The sequence below is a fragment of the Lagenorhynchus albirostris genome, chromosome 3 (genome assembly GCF_949774975.1).
Source record: "Lagenorhynchus albirostris chromosome 3, mLagAlb1.1, whole genome shotgun sequence".
NCBI classification, from domain to species: Eukaryota; Metazoa; Chordata; class Mammalia; order Artiodactyla; family Delphinidae; genus Lagenorhynchus; species Lagenorhynchus albirostris.
Window position 1 is genome coordinate 76989562 of NC_083097.1, and position 20097 is coordinate 77009658.

Consider the following 20097-nt stretch of genomic DNA (forward strand, 5'->3'; position numbering starts at 1 on the left):
TGTCCATTTTGTAGACAGGAGTTTTGCTTTAGAATAAAGAATTTTTATTCCTGAAGAAGTTTGAATTGCACTTGTTTAGATGGTTGCATAACCTTCAAGCAACCCTTCACAGATCACACTGTCCTCAGCGCAGCTGTTGCAGAGAGTTCACAATTAGGACCTATGATGAGGGCCTAGAGTGTGGTCCTCTGTGTGGAGGTCCTGCATTGATGGAGGCTAATCTAATTTTGTTAGCAATCACGCTAGGAAATGGAAGGTAACATCCCCTCTTGGAACTCAGGGAGCCTAACAGCAATCTCCCTGAGGTGTGCTGAGGGGAAGGAGCTGGTTCTCGGGAAGTATAGTGTTTTACTAGGAGGAAAAAAAAATTTTAGCATCAGAATAAAATGTTCACGATGGTTTCAAACAGTAGCGTCTAAGACTCTGAGCCCTAGCTTTGAACGGCTGCAGTTTTAACAGTTTATCCCTCCACATCCATTTCTAGTCCCAGAAAGAAAACAACTTCAGATGTGAGGTTGGGTTCTTCAGAATTTATTCAGTAATTTCTTTGAGTTTTTTCATCAGGTGAAAGTAAAGGATGATGGCAACCAACATACTAAAATTCAGTATTTGGAGAAAAATTTTATTTTGGGACACACATAGTGAGAAATGCTCTTTATGGCATTAGTACATTTTTCATTTGCACTACACAAAGTAAATACAGTATTTCTGTGTGTCTGTTTTAATCCCTGGATAGTTTATATGTGTTCATAATTAGATTAAGCTATACAGAAAGTGCTGTTTTATAGGTCAAAAATGGCCAAATATTGGCAACTTCATATAGTTCAACCTAATAATACTAAAAAATATTGTTTTGTTGTGTTTAAAATAAACCGGAAATGATGGGGGCCCATAGACCTAAAGAATAATTTATTATTTTTTTTCTTCTTTGAAACAGAAAAAATGCCTGTCTTGAAGGCTGAAGCATCACATTATAATGCTGACCTAAATAACTTGCTGTTCTGCTGCCAGTGCGTGGACGTGGTATTTTACAACCCAGATTTAAAGGAAGTGGCTGAGGCCCACAAGATCGTTCTCTGTGCCGTCAGCCATGTTTTCATGCTGCTTTTCAATGTGAAGAGTCCTGCTGACATTCAGGATTCCAGTATCATCCGAACTACCCAGGATCTCTTTGCTATAAACAGAGATCCTGCGTTTCCAGGTGCTAGCCAGGAGTCTCCAGGCAACCCACCCTTACGAGTCATTGTTAAAGATGCCCTCTTCTGTTCTTGTTTATCGGACATTCTGCGCTTCATTTATTCAGGTATCTTGTCAAATGGTTCTGGCACATTCTCGTAAGCTTTTGAAATGAAGTATGGCCTGTGGTCTCAGGTATACTGGTTGGTTTCACGTTTCTTTTCTTCCTACCATCTGAGGTGACGATTATACATGAAGTAGTAATTTGCTTTATCGGTAGGAATTGGTCCAAGCTTCCTGTCTCTTTACAAGTTTCCTTGCCTTGGTTTTAAATCTACTTGTAAAAACAATAATCTCTTTTCCTATTGAACAGCTATGTTAGTACTTCATTTTTAAAAAACTCCAAAATGTGAAAATACAAGAATTTATTGTCCAGTTTAACTTTAAAGAAATAAAATACTTCAAGTATATATGAAAATAAGTGTCTTTAGCTACTTATTCATTTGTTTTGTTTGTTTGACCCAGATTTTGGAGGGAATTGAGGAGAGAAGTTAGCATGGTCATTGCATTCAGTTTAGCAACTAGAAACAGTTGCTAAAGTTAGTCTAAAGTTAGTTCAAGCTGAGATCTGATCAACTTTGACTATGATTATTTTAGACTTTACTTCTTTTATTTACTGTGCTCTTTGTAATATTCAGCTTATCAATTGTTTTTCTTCTTGTCCTTTAAAAAACTGAGTAGCATGTATATTCTAAAAATTAGACTCTTTATGAGTTATTTTAGCAGATGAACTAAAGGTCTCACATCTAAGTGTCCTATATAGGAATGGAAAAGCATGGATGTAAAGTGATTTTTAAAGTAAGCATCTAAATATACATTTTCTGAAGATTTCTTTCTTTTTTTTTTTTTTTCTGCAATATGTGGGCCTCTCACTGCTGTGGCCTCTCCCGCTGCGGAGCACAGGCTCCAGACGTGCAGGCTCAGCGGCCATGGCTCCCAGGCCCAGCCGCTCCGCGGCATGTGGGATCCTCCTGGACCGGGACACGAACCCGCGTCCCCTGCATCGGCAGGCGGACTCTCAACCACTGCGCCAGCAGGGAATCCCTCTCTTTTAAAAAAAATATATTATTTATTTATTTATGGCTGCGTTGGGTCTTTGTTGTTGCGCGCGGGCTTTCTCTAGTTGCGGTGAGCGGGGGCTACTCTTCGTTGCAGTGCATGGGCTTCACTTGTCGCGGAGCACGGGCTCTAGGCGCGTGGGCTTCAGTAGTTGTGGCACGTGGGCTCAGTAGTTGTGGCTCGCGGGCTCCAGAGTGCAGGCTCAGTAGTTGTGGTGCACGGGCTTAGTTGCTCTGCGGCATGTGGGATCTTCCCGGATCAGGGCTTGAACCTGTGTCCCCTGCATTGGCAGGCGGATTCTTAACCATGGCGCCACCAGGGAAGTCCCAGATTTCTCTCTTCTTTAGTTTTCTTTTTCTACTTGGAATCATGTGCTGATGAATTATTAGGTTGAAGTAGATCCTTCTCTGCAATGTGTCGGGAGAAACATTTATGATCTGTTTTTAGACTTCAGAATTGGAGATTGATGACAAGTTTATAAAAGTTTGCAAATAAAGAAAAAAGTATTATTTAGCATCAAAGATTTGGGTAGCCTTCAGTTGAAATGATTGATGTTAAGATTTCCCTTTTTTTCATTTGGGTTGTTTTTAGTTTTAAAAGTTAAAATAAAAATTAATGGTTGTGAAAAATACAGTTGCAGCATGCAGATTTAAGTGGATTAAAAATATACATATTGGAGTAGAATGTGATGGTAGGTATTAAATCCATGGTTCAGTGAATATTGGCTTGGAAAAGGCATAAATAACCACTCCTAGAGAGCATACCAGCACAGTGCCTTCAGCATGGAGGCTTCTCTGTAAGTGCTGGTTGAACTAGTGAGTAGACTCTAATAGCTGTGAATCATATGAATAAACCAGATAAGTTAGAGACTTCATTTAGTACTATGGATTTTTGTTTAAACTTAGAATCTCACAGTTCAGAATTTAAGACTAATTTTGAAAAACCAAAATGTTTACATGTTAAAGAAAAAAAAGTCTTTAATGATATGTCAGAGAACCATGAAGGAAGTGTTTGGCTTTTCTTTTCAATGAGTTTGCTGTTGAAATTATAAATTATTTAGCAAGTTTACCACAGTATCCATTAAATACTTTCAAAGGCACACAAACACTTTGAGGTCAGTTTTATCCTCTTTAATATGGTAGCAATAAAATAGCTAGATGTCTTTCCAGTGACAGAACCTGCTTGTCTTTCTCCTAGGGGGTAATTTTTTTTAATTGTAAAATTAATACTTGCAGATGGAAAAAAGAGGGAAAGAAAAGAAAAAGTTATCCTCATCCCCCAATCCCCTTCCCCAGAGTCCATTATAACTTTTTCATGTGTTCACTCTGATGCATTTTGAAAGAAATTAATATATTGAGAAACTTGCATTAATGAAAATGTAATTTTTGGTGAGTGCTGTTTTCTGGGAACCACAGGTAGTTTCCATGGCTGGAGCACAGAGTGGGAGGTGATGGCTGGAAGGAGCTGAGGCTGGCAAGGCCAGTGGGAGCTCTTCCTGCTGTCCTTAGAAGCTGATCTAGAATTTTATGCATGATCAGACTGGGCTTTAGAAAGATCATCTCTGGTGATGGTGGGAAGACAGGAGTCCAGTCAGAAGGCCCTGTTATTCTGGAGCTCAGCCTTAGGAAGGCCAACATTCTGACAATAGGTAGTTGGTTGGTCTTGCGGCTTGTCCATCATCTGGACCGGTGCTTTTCAAACCTTAAAGTGCATACAAGTCACCTGGCGATCTTGTTAATGTACAGGTTCTGATTCAGTGGGACTGGGGTGGGGCATGAGGTTCTGCATTTCCAACAGTCTCCAGGCAGTGCTGATGCCATGGATCACAAGTAGCTGCAGCACCTGCTCTTGAAAGAACTGGGACCAGCCACAGCGGATAAGGGCCTGGAATTCAGCCCAGAGGCCCAGGAGAGGAACCCAGTTATTAGTCTCAGGGCACAGGGTCAGAATGGAGTCAGCTGCAAGGCTGACTGATGCGGAGCTCTCTGGAACTGGGGCTATCTGTGCCTTCTTGTAGCCCCTGCCTGAAGTTGGGGAAAGTGAATGCTTAGCAGTTGGGTGGAAACTAAGTGAGCCTGGGAATAGTGATTAGAGGGCAGAGGGGCATGATGGCAGGGAGGAGTTCCTGAGCTACAAGCCCTTGACCAGTTCAGAGCTCAGGCTTTGTAGTCTGATACTGAGCTATTAACGTTTCTGCTTTGAACTCTGCTTGTACGTGACCCAGTCAAGAGGTGGTGTCAGGTATGACCAGGGCCACAGGCCATTGACCTGGGGCTACAGGGAGACCCGGATGTGGGTTGAGGAAACGGGAAAATAAATGCTTCAGCAGGTACCTGTTAATTATTCTTTAATTATTTACAAAGTATAACCTTAGACTCAAGCAAAAATGATATTGTTTGCTGTGTTTAAAAGACATTAAAGCTATATTTGCACAGTAAAGACAATTTTGAAAAATGCAGAAAATTTGTTAAGAGAAGAAAAATCAACCAGATTCCCATTCTCAAATGTCTAAGCGTTTATTGATGTTTTGTTTTACCCTTTTAGTCTTTCTGAATAGGTTACTTTATTTTTTTATTTTTTTGCGGTACGCGGGCCTCTCACTGTTGTGGCCTCTCCCGTTGCGGAGCACAGGCTCTGGACGCGCAGGCTCAGCAGCCATGGTTCACGGGCGCAGTCGCTCCGCGGCATGTGGGATCCTCCCAGACCGGGGCACGAACCTGTGTCCCCTGCATCGGCAGGCGGACTCTCAACCACTGCGCCACCAGGGAAGCCCTGAATAGGTTACTTTAAAAAAAAAAAAATTTTTTTTTTAATCAAAGCAAACTAAAATATTAAACCTAATTTTTTTTTTCTTAGAGACTTAAATAAAGAGGCCAGGCTTATGTGTTTTGTTTGTTTGTCTGTCTTATTGTTGTTGAACATTTAAAAACTTTTGAACAGAGCACAAGTCTTAAGACCCAATTACACACTGGTTTCCTCACAGCAGCCCAGGCCTGCCCGCGGGTTATGTAGGGAACCGCGGAGGACAGGAGCCAGTTGTACTCACGTCAGTTGGGCTGGGATACACAGGCAGAACTCCATGACAGGGCGTGCTTGGGAATATTTGCCCTGAGCAAAAACACGGGCTGGAAAACCCTATTAAACCTATCTCCTGCTTTATATTTAAAAAAATGAACCAAATTACAAAGACTGTCTTAATTCATTTTAAATAACATGTTTCTTTTTTTCTAACCTTTAGGAATTTGAAATTTTGTAGGTACTGTGTCACCATGGATGTTTGGGTCCTGTATTTAGGAAGGGCCTGTTTAATCCTCTGGTTAACACTTTACCCATATAATAAAGGCTGCTGTTTATTTTCCTATTCAAATTTCTGAGCAAACAGATACAGTGAAAGTGTGTATGTTTTGCATATGTTAATTTCCTCTTGGAAACTGCTAACACTGCATAATGTCTGAGTACTTAATGACTAACACTGAGGGAAGAATAATCTGAAAAGTGAGGCCAGTGGTTTCCTGGTCTTGAGGAGTAATCCTTAAATGGTGTACAATTGTAACATTCTTACAATATACTACCCAGTCTTTATGCTGGCAAATTCCTGAGTCACGCGATCTCAGATGGTGAGGAATTGAAGTCTTTGTAAGAGCCTCAAGAATTTAGCTTTGAGCTCTTCCTGCCACAGATGGCCCTTAGAATTTCACATCACTTAATGAAATGCTGCCAGAGTAAATGAATCTGTGAAAATGAGCATAGTATTCTCCAGCTCCTGAAATTTTTCTGCACTGCATGAAAACACAGCTGAATGCACACGGGTAGACCATGCTCTCTAAGGGTCTAAGTAAATAAGTGCTCTGAGAAGTTAACTAAAGAAAATCACAGTCAGTTATGCAAGACAAGTTCTAGAGCTCTGCTGTACATACAACATTATGCCTATTGTTAACATAATGTATTGTGTACTTAAAATGACGTTAGGAGGATAGATCTCATGTTAAATGTTATTACCACACACACACAAAAAAAGAAAAGAAAATCTTAGTCTGACTATTGCTTTATTAGGACCTAAGTGTCAAAGATGGTTTGATTAGCATTTCTAATTATGAAAACAGCCCAATCATTAGAGTGCCCTTATGAACTAGTCTTACTTTCCTTTTCAGTTATTGGATCTTTCTGTGTCTGTTCTCAAACAGATTGGTGGACTGTAGAGATTTACCTGCTACTAATCCCATATATTTAGATTTGATGCTTACTTTCTTTCAGATACTCTTCTGAATGGAGATATATTGTGTAGATGTTCTTTAGTTAATATAATTTTACTTTTAAGAAACAATATCTGTGCTGTCCTTTAACATGCATGAGTGTAGACAGTCAAAACTACATACATACACTGTTGCATGCCACTGACCCTGTTTTTTTTTTTTTTTTTTTTTTTTTTTTTTTTGCGGTACGTGGGCCTCTCAATGTTGTGGCCTCTCCCATTGCGGAGCACAGGCTCCGGACGCGCAGGCTCAGCGGCCATGGCTCACGGGCCCAGCCGCTCCGCGGCATGTGGGATTTTCCCGGACCGGGGCACGAACCCGCGTCCCCTGCATCGGCAGGCGGACTCTCAACCACTGCACCACCAGGGAAGCCCTGACCCTGGGTTTTGATAGTGGATGAAATGTCTAAAGGAAGAGCAATAGTTGTCAGCTCTCAATACACATTAGAATCACCTGGGAGGCTTTTAAAATTGATGTCCGGGCCTCAGCCTGAGAAATTCTAATCTAACTGGTCTGTGGATAAAACCTCCTCCAATGGTATTTTATAAAAGATCTCCAGTTAAATGTAATGCACAGCTAGAGGTGAGAATCACTGGCATAGAGTGAATTTTCTTGATTTGGGGTCCCTTTGCTTCTAAGGGGTTCTTCTACTCCTAACATGTTTAAAAATATTTTTAATTACCTTTTTTATTATTTTTTAACATCTTTTTTGGAGTATAATTGCTTTACAATGGTGTGTTAGTTTCTGCTTTGTAACAAAGTGAATCACCTATACTCCTAACATTTTTATACAGACTGCAATGTCTGTATGTGCATTGGAAATTTTCGGGAGTGGTGAGCCAAAAATTTATCAGATTGTGAAAAGAGTACGTGACTTTAAGTTGAAAATTATTAGTCGAGGAAGAGGAAAACTACTACACTTCGCTTCTGTCAGCATTCTTGTCAGGTAAGGAGAAGTTAGGCAAACATGCTAAGTACTGCAGGGCTCAGCTGTAATGAGGCCTGAGAGCAAGTGGACTGTCAATTTGACTCTTCCGATGAGCTTTGGATCTCCTTGGTACAGCCTAGCTGCAATTGCCTGATCTCATTGGTTCAATAAATGTTTATTCTGTGCCCTCTCCACTCCCCAGTATTCATGAAGGCATCTGGCAAAGTTCTGGGTACATGAAGGGAAACATCAGAAGAGCTAGATTGAGAGTAGATAGGAAAGGATCTCGAGTTACCCAGGGAGGTGAGGCGACTTGCCTAAATTAACACCAGTCACTACTGGCAGAGATAAAACTAGAAACTGGGTCTACCAGTTGTGTCTACACCTTTTTGAGTTATATTTTTAGGAGTTAGGACTTTCTATAAGCCATGGGATGGATAGGAATAATCTCAAAATACACTTTTGGAAATTTATCAGCATTGATAACAAGATACATTTGATGGGGAAAAGGCCACCCAGGAGCAGGGAGGCTGGGTAGGAGGCTGCTGTAGGCCAAGTGAGAGGAGTGTTTGGGGAAAAGGGGAGCTTTTGTTGACCCTGTGTTTTGTAAGACACGGAGGAAAAGGGGCTGACAGAATTGAAGTGAGCCTAGAAAGAGATGGCTTGAAAGTGGGTTGGGGTGAAAACAAGGAAGGAAGGGACCAGGTGGGGTGATTTTTTTCTAATGTCATGGTTGTGTAGCTCATCAGAAAATTATCGAGCTCCCTTCTTCAGGTTGGTTCTGTAGACTTGGCTATGGAACATCCTACTCTGACCCTGACAATGCATGAGACCTTCTGAATACATTCTGCTCCTTTGCCTGGTGGCAGTCACTACTCTCCATGATGAGTATGATTTAATTCAACCTTAGAAAGGACCACAACTATCTCTTACTCAGGGCAAGTAAATAATTTGGGTTTGGACCACTTGTGACGGGAACTCATATACTAGCCACTGCTGTTATCACTAGCTGATCACCTACTATAAAGAGATAGTAGCTGTTCAGGAAGAAGGACTCCAGGTTTTGAGAAATAATTTAGGTGAAGGCAAACTTTTTTTTTTTTTTTTGCGGTACGTGGGCCTCTCACTGTTGTGGCCTCTCCCGTTGCGGAGCACAGGCTCCAGACGCGCAGGCTCAGCGGCCATGGCTCATGGGCCCAGCCGCTCCGCGTCATGTGGGATCTTCCCGGACCGGGGCACGAACCCGTGTCCCCTGCATCGGCAGGCAGACTCAACCACTGCGCCACCAGGGAAGCCCCAAACTTTTTTTTTTAATGTGAGAGCTGTTTAAATGTTTTAGTGTAATTACATGGATATATATTTTATAAATAAAAACTAAAAGAAAATACTAAAAAAAAAGGAACATTGATACCTAATAAAAGATTTATTTTTATTCCTGCTCTAACAGAAAATCCAATGTATATTAATTTGTTCACAGGCGCCTTCCAGTGGGAAGAATTGGAAGAAGATATCAGGAAGAAGTTGAAAGATTCTGGGGATGTTTCAAATGTAATTGAGAAAGTTAAATGTATTTTAAAAACACCAGGAAAGGTAAATTAGTTTATTGTAAGTTAGATTACTTTGACTTTCTCTGAATTATAACTGATATACTATGGATGAATATACTGAGTCGTGAGGAGTGTTAATAATATATAGTTTTCCTTTAAGTATATTTTTCCATTTAAATATTTTAAATATAAACATGATTTCTTGCTATCTGTGATTTTAATTCATGTAAGAATTCAAATATGTGTGAGTCATGTCTTTAAAATGTTGGTTTGTGAATTCCATTCTCTGAGACATTCCCCTGGGGCTCTGGGAATATGCAATCTATGTCAAGAATGAAGGGCTGTTGAATTTGTCCAGTTACAGTTAAGCTTGCTGTGGGGGGATGCCTTCTCACTGCTCATGATTTCACTCCAAAAAGCTTTCAGGGGTAAGCCAGTTTCTGTGTGTGTCTTTTTCAAGAGTTCTGAGAAATCTGTTTGACTAGGTAGACAGTTAAGGATTTGTTTCTCACCTAGTATAGATTTAAAATTATACATTAGGTTCAAAGATTATAAAAATGTAGACTTCGTATATGGTCATAAACTTGTACACATGAAAGCTCTAGTAACTGAGATTGTGCAGAGTCTATAAGGGCCTTAAAAGTAGGTTTGTTAAATTTTAAGATGACTGCATTATACAGTTTAGCCAGTGTATTCTTATTTCAGATTCTGTGATAAACAAATTGGCTACAGTAGATAAAAAAGGTAAGTTGTGTGCAATGCTTAGCAGAATATAGGTTTATATTAACTGTAAAAAAAAGATTTATTTCTTTAATTTTTGTACAGATGACTGTCAATTCTACAACCTAAGTTTATTAACAATTTAAGGTAATATTTTAAAACTGCATCAACTTTTATAAAGACTCCCAACTATTTTTTAATTGAGAAAATGATCTCTCTTTTTTTTTTTTTAAACAAAGTAACATGGAATTAAGGGGCAAGACCTTTCTTTTCTTGTTTTACTAACACATTGAAGTAGGTACACAGAAGCTGTCCAGTTGTACAGGTGTATGGCTGGGTGGTAGCTCTCTTACAATTTAATTCAACTAAATAATTCTTTTGTAGAAACGTGCACATAAGCTTGCATTCTGCTTTTCATAAGTTCCCTAGATTAACTTGTTCATGGACCAGTGAAAATGTACATCTGTATTCTCTGCAGACTTCTGCCCTCCCATTTTTTTTCAAATTCAAGACGTAGGTGAGAGTTCCCTGGTGGCCCAGTGGTTAGGGTTTGGGCTTTCACTGCCATGGCCTGGATTCAATTCCTGGTCGGGGAACTGAGATCCAACAAGCCACGTGATACAGCCAAAAAAAAAAAAAAAAAAATTCAAGGCATAGGTGACAAGGAAATCTGTTATACAGATTCAGAATCTGTATATATCCATACCTGAAATAAATCTACACATACTCATGATGTACAAATTCATAAGCTTTATATAAATGGTTAGGATGGAAGTGTTGCCTTTTGTTCTAAACCTGAGCCTTTCCTTGGGTTGGATTCTGAACACAGTCATTCCTTTGGGTACCAAGAATAAAACAAATTCTTCTGGGGGAAGGGAAAGCTGGGGACTATATTATTCCATGAAATTGAACTAAATTCCCTCCTTTGCAGAGGAGGACAGAAGAGTTCTTCTGTGGTTTCTTCCTGTGCTTTCTTGGGGTAAAGGACTCTCTCCTTCATTGAGTATTGGGAATCAGGAAGTAAACATTTAACCTGTGAGTCTGCCACAAATAACCTGTGGCTTTGAGTAAGTCTTCTCAGGGCTTTTTATAAAATGAGGGATAAACTGGCTGATTTCTAAAGCCCCTGCTAGCTCTCAGGTTCTGGTGACGCTTTTTCACTGTTCCTCTCCTTTATGTGTGGCAGTCACCCAAACCCTCTCCACGAGTTCCTTCAATGTGTATTAAAGTATATTGTGTGTAGGACCTGAGACTATAAGAGCAGGATTTGTATGATCCTGTTTTGGTCGTCTGTTTAGCTCATGGATGTCATTCTGGAGTGTATGTTCTTCTTTGGGAGGAAGGATAACATTTTTTCCTTCTCTCCAGATATTTTAACTTCCCACCATAGTAGATTAACCCAGAGCGGGGAGTAGGTGCCGTTTATTCTTATTGCTAAAGTTGTATGCTTGGTTATTTCTTAGGGATAAAGCTTTCTGAATTCCCTGCCTAGCCAAGCAGAGGGTCAGAGTCTGACCCAGGCTGAGGTTCTGAGCGTCAGCCAGGGACATGGGTGATGGGTGAGGGAAGAGCAGCTGGCCCTCAGTTTCTGGGGTTGGCAGAAAGGATTGTCTGAAGGATCACAGAAAGGATAAACAAAGCACCAAATCCTGAGTGGGGAGCAGAGGAAGGCTGGAAACCCCAAGGTCAGACATGGTGTTCGGGGAGCCTGCCAGTTAGCAGTTGTGAGAGGACAGATAGGTGTGGTCATGGGACAGGTTCTTTAGAGCTCCAGGTTATAGATGCAGGCAACCTTTGATAATCAAGATTCCAGCAATGACGACTGTGGGCAGGAAAGATATTCAGGATTATAAGTTTGCAGATTAAGACGGAGACGAATTAATCCATCACTCTCAGGTGTTTTAATGTTGGATCTAGTGAGCAGTGGGACATGGTGTGATAGGTGAAACATATGTTTTCTTAATTACAAATTAAGTTTTGTGTATATATTTTCTTAATTAGTGAATAAACAAGCAGGTTGTATATGCCAACATATTTTACTGGGTGTTCATATGAGATTGCACTACTGTTGTCTGTTTCCCAGCTAACAAAAGCCCGTGGGGGTTCAGGACCCCACAGCTTCTCAGCTGTAGAGTCGAGTTTTCACTTAGCCAATTCCTTCACCGCCGTGAGTGCCGCATAGGGCAGTGTTGCTCATTGACAGATAGCAGATGTAGTTCTTGAGGGTAAGTTTCCGTGAAAGCTGTGATCAGAGATGCCATAGAGTAGATAATCATTACTTCTTTAGACATTTAGCACAGTTTTCCAAATTCTCTAGGCAAATTACCAAAGCATATTGTATAACATTTCCCCTTGTATTTTTACTTTTCCTTATAGTTTAATTGCCTGAGGAACTGCAAAACCTATCAAGCCAGAAAACCTCTATGGTTTTATAACACTTCCCTCAAGTTTTTCCTTAATAAACCAATGCTTGCTGATGTTGTCTTCGAAATACAAGGTATAGTTCAATTTTTACAAAGTTCATTATTCATTTTTATTTCTTGTTTTCTTACCTAACTTTCTATTTCAGCTTCGAATATTTTGGGTGAAGGAATGACTGTCCTCTATTGTAGGATGTAGATTAACATGGCTTGAATTTCTCCAAAAATTTTCTAGGGAAATGAGATATTTTATTAAAATAAGAAAAGAAATGGATATATTTGTTTCCTTCTTTTTATTTCCTTACCCAATGTTTCATTAACTTTTAGGCACCAGCAAGGGATGGGGTGATCTGTAATATCACCCCCTTGTATATTTTTGTTTGTGTGTTTCTTTAAGGTCCTAGTTTTTGAATCATCTGAAACCAGCCCCCTTAACATTATATTAACTGTAGTTTACTTTTTCAGCTCTCTTAATTGAGCAAAAGGAACTACTCTGGTTGAGGGTCATGCCTGGCTCACATCAGGCATCCTTAGATATTGCTACATTTTCTCCTTATGGCACTCAGAATTATCACCAGAGCAACGGAGAGCTGCTTTTTATCTCTGTAGGAAAGTAATGCTACCTAATTTTAATAAACATGAACTGTGTTAATGCCCATTATTGATTATTCGCTTGGATACTTTGGTCACTTTAGTAGATTGAAAGCATAGTATTAAAAATGAATTGTGAAATACCTTCAATTATGCAAGAAGGCTAGAAGGAGTTGTTTCAGATGACTTAGGTAGCACTTCAGGTGGGCTATTACCAAAAGGAAGATATAATTTAATTTTATGGTAGAAATGTATGGCAGCTAACAGTAATTTACTTTTTAAAAATTTTCCCCAGAAAGATCGTTTTACTTGTAACTCTGGTCACTTGCCAAGACAAACAGTGAATTGGAAACTTTCCAAGGTGCCTTTGGCTAAGCTACTGTTCGTAGCTGCAGTGTGAGCGTGGGCCACTGAGAATGGGACAGTGAGTGACCTTGAAATTATATAAAAAATGATTTGGAAAAAAGAAAGCTAACAAGGGACTAAATTTGCTTATAATTTGCATAAGAAGCACTGACACCAAACATTGTTAATGTAACCTACTGAAAAGATTTTCATGGGGAATATTTAATGCATGAAAATATATGTTGTATTAAGAGAAAAGAAACAGCAGTGATGTGGAGAATCCTTTCTCATAGTCTTTTGCTTTTCTTCCATGATTCCACCTACCGACCCTTTGCAGGCACCTGCTCACACCCCACCTTTGCAGACGCTGGATCTGCAAGGGTTCCTTGTAATGCCTGTGCTGATGCTGAACGGCAGCTGCTCTAGTGCCCTTTGTAGCCTCCTCAGCTCAACAACCAAGGCCTCCAAGGGAATCAGGAGCAGAGTGAAGCAGGAATGGGTGGAAGCAGGGTCCAGCAACAGCTTCTCTGCCAGAAGCTGGAGGAGAGGCAAACTGCGCTCTGAGGAGTGTGGGGAGGGCAGCTTCCAGTGTGTAGAAGCAGCAGTGTTGTCTGCTCTGGAGGAGGGTCTGGAGCCCTAGCTCTAGCCTTGGCTTTGCATTCCAACCAGTGTGTGTCCTTGGGCAAGTCCTTCATATGTCTGGCCTTGAGTCTTCTCATTTGTAGTGGAGAAAGTGAACCATGTAGATTCTAAAAGGTCCTTTTTAGTGTTAAGCTTGATGAGATGATAGTAACAGACCAGGTCAGGGTCTTGCTTGGATGCATATTTACTATATATAATAGGTTTATATATATATAATATATATATAATATATAATTATTTATATATAATACTATATATAATAGGTTTTGTTGTGTTACTTTACATTTCTGATCCTCTGTTTCCTCACCTATAAAATGGGGATACTAGTTTCTACCTGGGAGAGTGGTGAGTGGTCATGGAGATGGAGATGGTGCATATAAAGGTGTGTTTAGAGGCCTGATGGGCAGACTCCACTACTCTTCCCCTACAGTGGCATCCAGCACTGGTGGATCACTGCTTTTTTTGTGTTCTGAACCAAGGGCTGCAGTAAATCCTTTTTAAAAAATGTTCCAGGCATCACTGACAACTGGCTGGAGTTGACATGGGATATAAAACCTATTTACTATCTCTGAAATAAATAGTCATCAAATATATACATATACAAATATATATATATGTACACAAATATATGTGTACATGTATGTATATATATAAAAGTACCACCCACAATTTGTTGTTTGAGTTTGTATCTTTTTCCATTAAATACTTTTTAAAAAAGCAGCTCTAAAACTAGTCATGGTAAACTTTTGGATCTGATGTAGAAAGATGTGTTTCCTTTTGACATTTGAATCTGTGCCTTGTGAAAAATACTTTTACAGAGTTATATTCTGTCTTGTTTACTTAGTACATATTCTAAATCTCTCGAGCTAGGCAGGTTTCCTGTTTTCAGAATAAAACAAAAAATGATTCTAAAAGTTTCATTTTTGAAACTTGGCAAGTAGTGTGAAGAAGGTATGACAAATGAAGTGTTTTATTTTAGTATATAATAAAAACAAAGATGTTTGATAATCTGTGCAAAGTTACTAGAAACTTGGGCTTTTAAATTTTGTTTCACTCTTAAAACTCTTTTCCTTAAAAAAAATTCTTAAAAAACAATAACAACAATTAAATACTCCAAAGGAAAGTTACTTTAGGCCTTGACATTTTGAAAGGACATGTTTATCTCTTAGCTTGAAAATTGATGTCCTTTTCCCCCCAGTAATTCTTCAGCTCTATCCTGTTGCTGTTGCATAAATAATCATTGCATTATTTTCATTCAGCATGTTTTATACAGTGCTTATACATTTATACAGTTTATATACAATGTTTAAAAATGTGACTATACTGAGGTTTTGTATTACAGTTTCAAATAGAACAATTTATAACACCAAAACAGTAGTTTGAAAAGGTGAGAAACAGAAATGGATGTTTTCTTGGAGTTATAATGTTTTTTCAAACTAAATTCAAAGCTTGAAATGGGCTTTGAAAATGCTTTAAGGTACTGAGTGTTTCGTTCCTGGTTTTGTAACTCTGTTGTAACTACATTATCAACGGAAAATTTCTGTTAAAATTTTAAGGTTACCCATCAAGCTTCGTTCCCATCTGCTACTATCTACTATGTATTTTCTTGCCAATTTTAAATCCCTCTGCTTAATCCAAATGATAGGTTATCTAGTTTGTTTAAGCCATACTTCTAATTTTCTTTTTCTTTTTTTCATGGTTCCCTATTTAAGATTTTGAGACTAAAGTTGCAAGTCAAATAACATTGCCTGTTTGAATTCCTTTTTTTTTTTTTTTTTTTTTTTTTTTGCGGTACTTGGGCCTCTCACTGTTGTGGCCTCTCCCGTTGCGAAGCACAGGCTCCGGACGCGCAGGCTCAGCGACCATGGCTCACGGGCCCAGCCGCTCCGTGGCATGTGGGATCCTCCTGGACCGGGGCCCGAACCCGTGTCCCCTGCCTCGTCAGGCGGACTCTCAACCACTGCGCCACCAGGGAAGCCCTGTATTCCTTTTTAATTACCGTGTACAAATATATCCAGCATGCTTTAGTTATGGAAACTGGTTATCCCCCAGAGATGGACACTGTAACCTTGAGGGCAGGTGACCTAAAGGCAAAGAGGCAGAGAGGAAGGGGAAGGGGCTGAGAGGGGAGGCTGCCTGCTCATAGGTGTGAGGACCTGGGAAGAGAGCTCCTGTGGCTTCTCCCTGCGCCCTCCTGGGGGAGGTGCGCCTGTGTGGGTGACAGTGCCAAGGAGTGAGCTCAGAACTGGCACTGTCAGGCATTGCGTATGGATCCTGAGGGGATTATTGGCTTTGGAGGAGGTCACTAGGTTTACGTAGAACTTTTTTCTTCTTTTTCTGAGCCAGAAGATGTTTTGCGTTGATTTCAAGAGGATGAAGAACAGTAATTGTAAATATTTGGGAGAAGAATATATGTCCCTGAGAAGTATGAGATTTAGGGGCTGCCGCGTGAAGACCCTTGGGCGGAGCAGAGTGGTCTGGCTTAATGGTGTTACTTTCTGGAAAGCCACAGTTTTGTCACTTACACTGGCTGTGGTGTCTTCCACCAAACTAAAAGCTTGGCTGCTCCAAAGCAGGGTAGCTCCATGTTTCTCATCTTTGTACCAAACATGGTGATTGGCACATGGTGGATGCTTGGTGATGGTCTGCTGATCTGACCTAGACTGAACTGAGGGCTCACTATGGGTTCGTGGTTTCCTAAGGTGGTGGGAGTGGTAAGAACTGCTTCTCCACCTGTGAGCCCTGGGCCACATGCATCCCATCTGGCATTGCCTTGGTGCGGTGGCTCAGTAGCTGGAGAGCTTAGCAAGCTTTCACTGGAGAGTCAGTTTAGTGTAATGAGCTTCAGTGAGGGGTGTGCACTGAGGGGCCTTTAAAATTGAAAGCCGGGCTTCCCTGGTGGCGCAGCGGTTAAGAGTCTGCCTGCCGATGCAGGGGACGTGGGTTCGTGCCCCCGTCTGGGAAGATCCCACATGCCGCGGAGCAGCTGGGCCCGTGAGCCATGGCCGCTGAGCCTGCGTGTCTGGAGCCTGTGCTCTGCAATGGGAGAGGCCACAACAGTGAGGCCCGCGTACCGCAAAAAATAAAAATAAAAAAATTGAAAGCCGCTCTGGCGCTCCCACAAGCAGGCAGGCATTGTTCATTTAGGAAAGAGTTTCCCTGTGGAGGTAATATGACAGGGAGGAAGCAGGGGACTACGTCATCCCCATCCACATCACCCATAAAGTCTGCAATGCTCCCCTTGGCCCCAGAAGAGATCCCCTTGCCATTCCTGCTGTGATCTATGGACTACTTAGGCTAAGGATGGTTTACTGTTTCTGATACAGGGAAGCCCAGCCAGGACTGTACTGTGAGTAATGGTTGTGTTTTCTTGTGAGACACATGGGCAGGGGAGGGTGGTGGTGTCTCAAGCCAATTGCAAAGAATAGATGTTTCATGATAAAAAGACATGAAGCAAAATATTGCATTTCAGTGTTTCTATCTTTAGGAAATAAAAACTAAGTAACAAATAATTGCCTGACTTGCAAATCGTTGGTTTCAGAGTCCACTTCTGAACTCTTAATTTTTCAATTTATTTTAAAACTACGAAGTCTCCAAAGTTTAATACAGGTTATCACACCCACATCTGGTTTCTGAATATCAGCTTAGCTGTGCCTAATGCAATACCATTCTAATTAGAAGGAAAATTGCTAGGACAATAACTCTGCAAGTTTATCTCCCTTAGCTTTGTTTCCCTGTCGAACCTTACAGGTACGACGGTGCCAGCCCACAGGGCCGTCCTGGTGGCCCGGTGTGAAGTGATGGCGGCCATGTTTAATGGGAATTACATGGAAGCAAAGAGTGTTCTGATTCCAGTTTATGGTGTTTCCAAAGAGACTTTCTTGTCATTCTTGGAATACCTATACACAGACTCCTGTTGCCCAGGTGAGCCATTATAAATGTTAGACAGAATCTCATAACTCTTTCTTTCCTGATAACCCATTTTGAGAAATTGCTTTCTATGAAATCTCTTTTTGTTTAAGGTGTATGAGAGTTGACGTCATGGAATGTGCTAATAAGCAGGTGGAGGTGACTTGGGGACAGCAATGAACTTTCAGTCAATTCACGTGGATGAGCAGCGACTGGGTACCTCTTCTGGGTGCTCAGACCCTGGGATAAGCTCACATGTCCCAGCCAGCACCAACAGCATGCTGATCGCTGTAGGCACCCTGGAAACGGAGGTGTCTCGTGGTACCCAGTGGCTACTTCACTTCTACACACTGGAGCAAAGAGCTCCTTAGAACACTGTCCCTTTCATGAGGAGAAAAGGGCTGGGCAGCTGCTCTTATGGCTCTGACCTCTGTTTGAGGCACTTCAAGGAATTTCAATATTCTGAGACTCCTTTGGTCATCTCTCTGGCCCAGAGGATGGCCTTTTTCTGACTTATTTAAAAACGAAAAAGTCTGACTTTTCCTGACTTCTCCTAGAGTCAGACTCTCCTAAAGCTGACTTATCCAAAAACTTTTCCTAAATGGTTTAGAATGCCCAGTGGACTGTGGGATTTATTTTCCTACTCACCATTAACTGGGAACTGTCTATGGCAGCTTCAGGTTGGAACAGATCTTGCAGGTTTCCTGTAGCTGGAGGCACTTTGGAGAAATTGCAGAATCCTTTCAACAGGCCTGGAGCCTTGGGATGCAGGCATGGAAGCCCATTTTCATTAGTCTTTGTCTTTTGGCCAACAGATGGCTCCCACCACAAACACAACTAGAATAAGCCCGTGGTGGCTTAGTCCAGGAGCCTGAGACCTTGGTTACAGAACCTGGCCAAGAAAATACACATTTCAGACCATACCTCTCTTCAGGTTTACTGCTTTAATTTTAGATTTGGAAGACTTCCAATGTTCGTTATTGAAATCTCCTAAGTTTTAAACAAGTCATGAGCCCTCTAGTGAAAAGTTTTAGAAGTTCCAGAACAGAACATTCTTTTAATTGAATTAATTATGGTCTTGCAGCTTTCTGTAGAGTATTTTGGAGCCAGTTACAAAATCAGTGTTAAAGACTGGCTTATCATTTCTGTTTAATAAAAATGAAACCATTGGACTTCCCTGGTGGCGTGGTGGTTAAGAATCCGCCTGCCAATGCGGGGGACACAGATTCGAGCCCTGGTCCGGGAAGATCCCACATGCCGCAGAGCAGCTAAGCCTGTGCGCCACAACTACTGAGCCTGCGCCCTAGAGCCCGCGAGCCACAGCTACTGAGCCAACGCACCCTAGAGCCCGTGCGCCACAACTACTGAAGTCTGCGTGCTCTAGGGCCCACGTGTCACAACTACTGAGCCCGCATGCTTCAACTGCTGAAGTCCATGCGCCTAGAGCCTGTGCTCCGCAACAAGAGAAGCCGCCGCAATGAGAAGACCGCGCACCACAGCGAAGGGTAGCCCCCGCTCGCCGCAACTAGAGAAAGCCCACGCGCAGCGACGAAGACCCAATGCAGCCAAAAAAAAAAAAAAAAAGACATCATTGATTCTCATCAGAACGTGTGTTATTGTGTATTTTATTATTTCACTATGGGCAAATTTATATATTAAATTTAAAAATTTGACCAGTTTTGAAATAATAAGGAAATTTGGTTTCTTAATCATCCTCTCACTAGAGTAATTGAAGCTTTGGATTTTAAGTTTTATCTTACTAATTAGAAAAAATGCTCAGAAAAGCAATAATAACTATAAGACAAAACACTTTAAAAATTGGTAAAAGGTGAAGGGGTGTGTGTGGGGGGAAATGAGTCAAAATGAATAATCAAAAAATTAAGCTGGATACTGGAAAATTTGCATTGGGAAAATTGCAGAAAGAAAAATAATCTATTCATTATGATAAATAGTTATCATACACGCTCTTCTTGGTTCCTAGCTACAAAGAATATAAGGCGTTTAAAGAGGGACAAGAAAGAATTACAGAAAAGTGTTAAAAAAACAAACAAAAAAACCTTGGTGACTGCCAGGGGTTGAGGGAAAGGGGAAGTGGGGAGTTAGTGCTTAATGAGTGCAGAGTTTCAGTTGGGAAAGAAGGAAAACGTTTTGGAGAAGGTAGTGGTGATGGTTATACAACAACATGAATGTACTTAATGCCACTAAACTTTACACTTAAAACTGATTAATGCTAGGGACTTCCCTGGTGGTCCACTGGTAAAGAATCCACCTTCCAATGCAGGGGACGCAGCTTGGATCCCTGGTCGGGGAGCTAAGATCCCACATGCCGCGGGGCAACTAAACCCCGCACCTCAACTAGAGAGCCTGCGTGCCGCAAACTACAGGGCCCACGTGCCCTGGAGCCTGTGCGCCACAACTAGAGAGAGAGAACCCACACACTACCACTA

At 41.1% G+C, this 20097-nt stretch overlaps 1 protein-coding gene across 4 annotated transcripts in view; it reads left to right on the forward strand.

Annotated features, from left to right (window-relative positions):
• RHOBTB3 (Rho related BTB domain containing 3) overlaps positions 1-20097 on the forward strand; it is a 54867-nt gene that overhangs the window by 21642 nt on the left and 13128 nt on the right. For 2 of the 4 annotated variants that reach the window (XM_060143299.1, XM_060143298.1), the window contains exons 6-9: positions 938-1303; positions 8954-9066; positions 12120-12240; positions 17492-17665. In XM_060143299.1, coding sequence (XP_059999282.1) covers positions 938-1303; positions 8954-9066; positions 12120-12240; positions 17492-17665 — 774 coding nt within the window. Of the gene's footprint in view, positions 1-937; positions 1304-8953; positions 9067-12119; positions 12241-17491; positions 17666-17763; positions 18069-20097 lie in introns of those variants that run through there. The other 2 variants (XM_060143300.1, XM_060143301.1) reach the window with 2 other exon arrangements.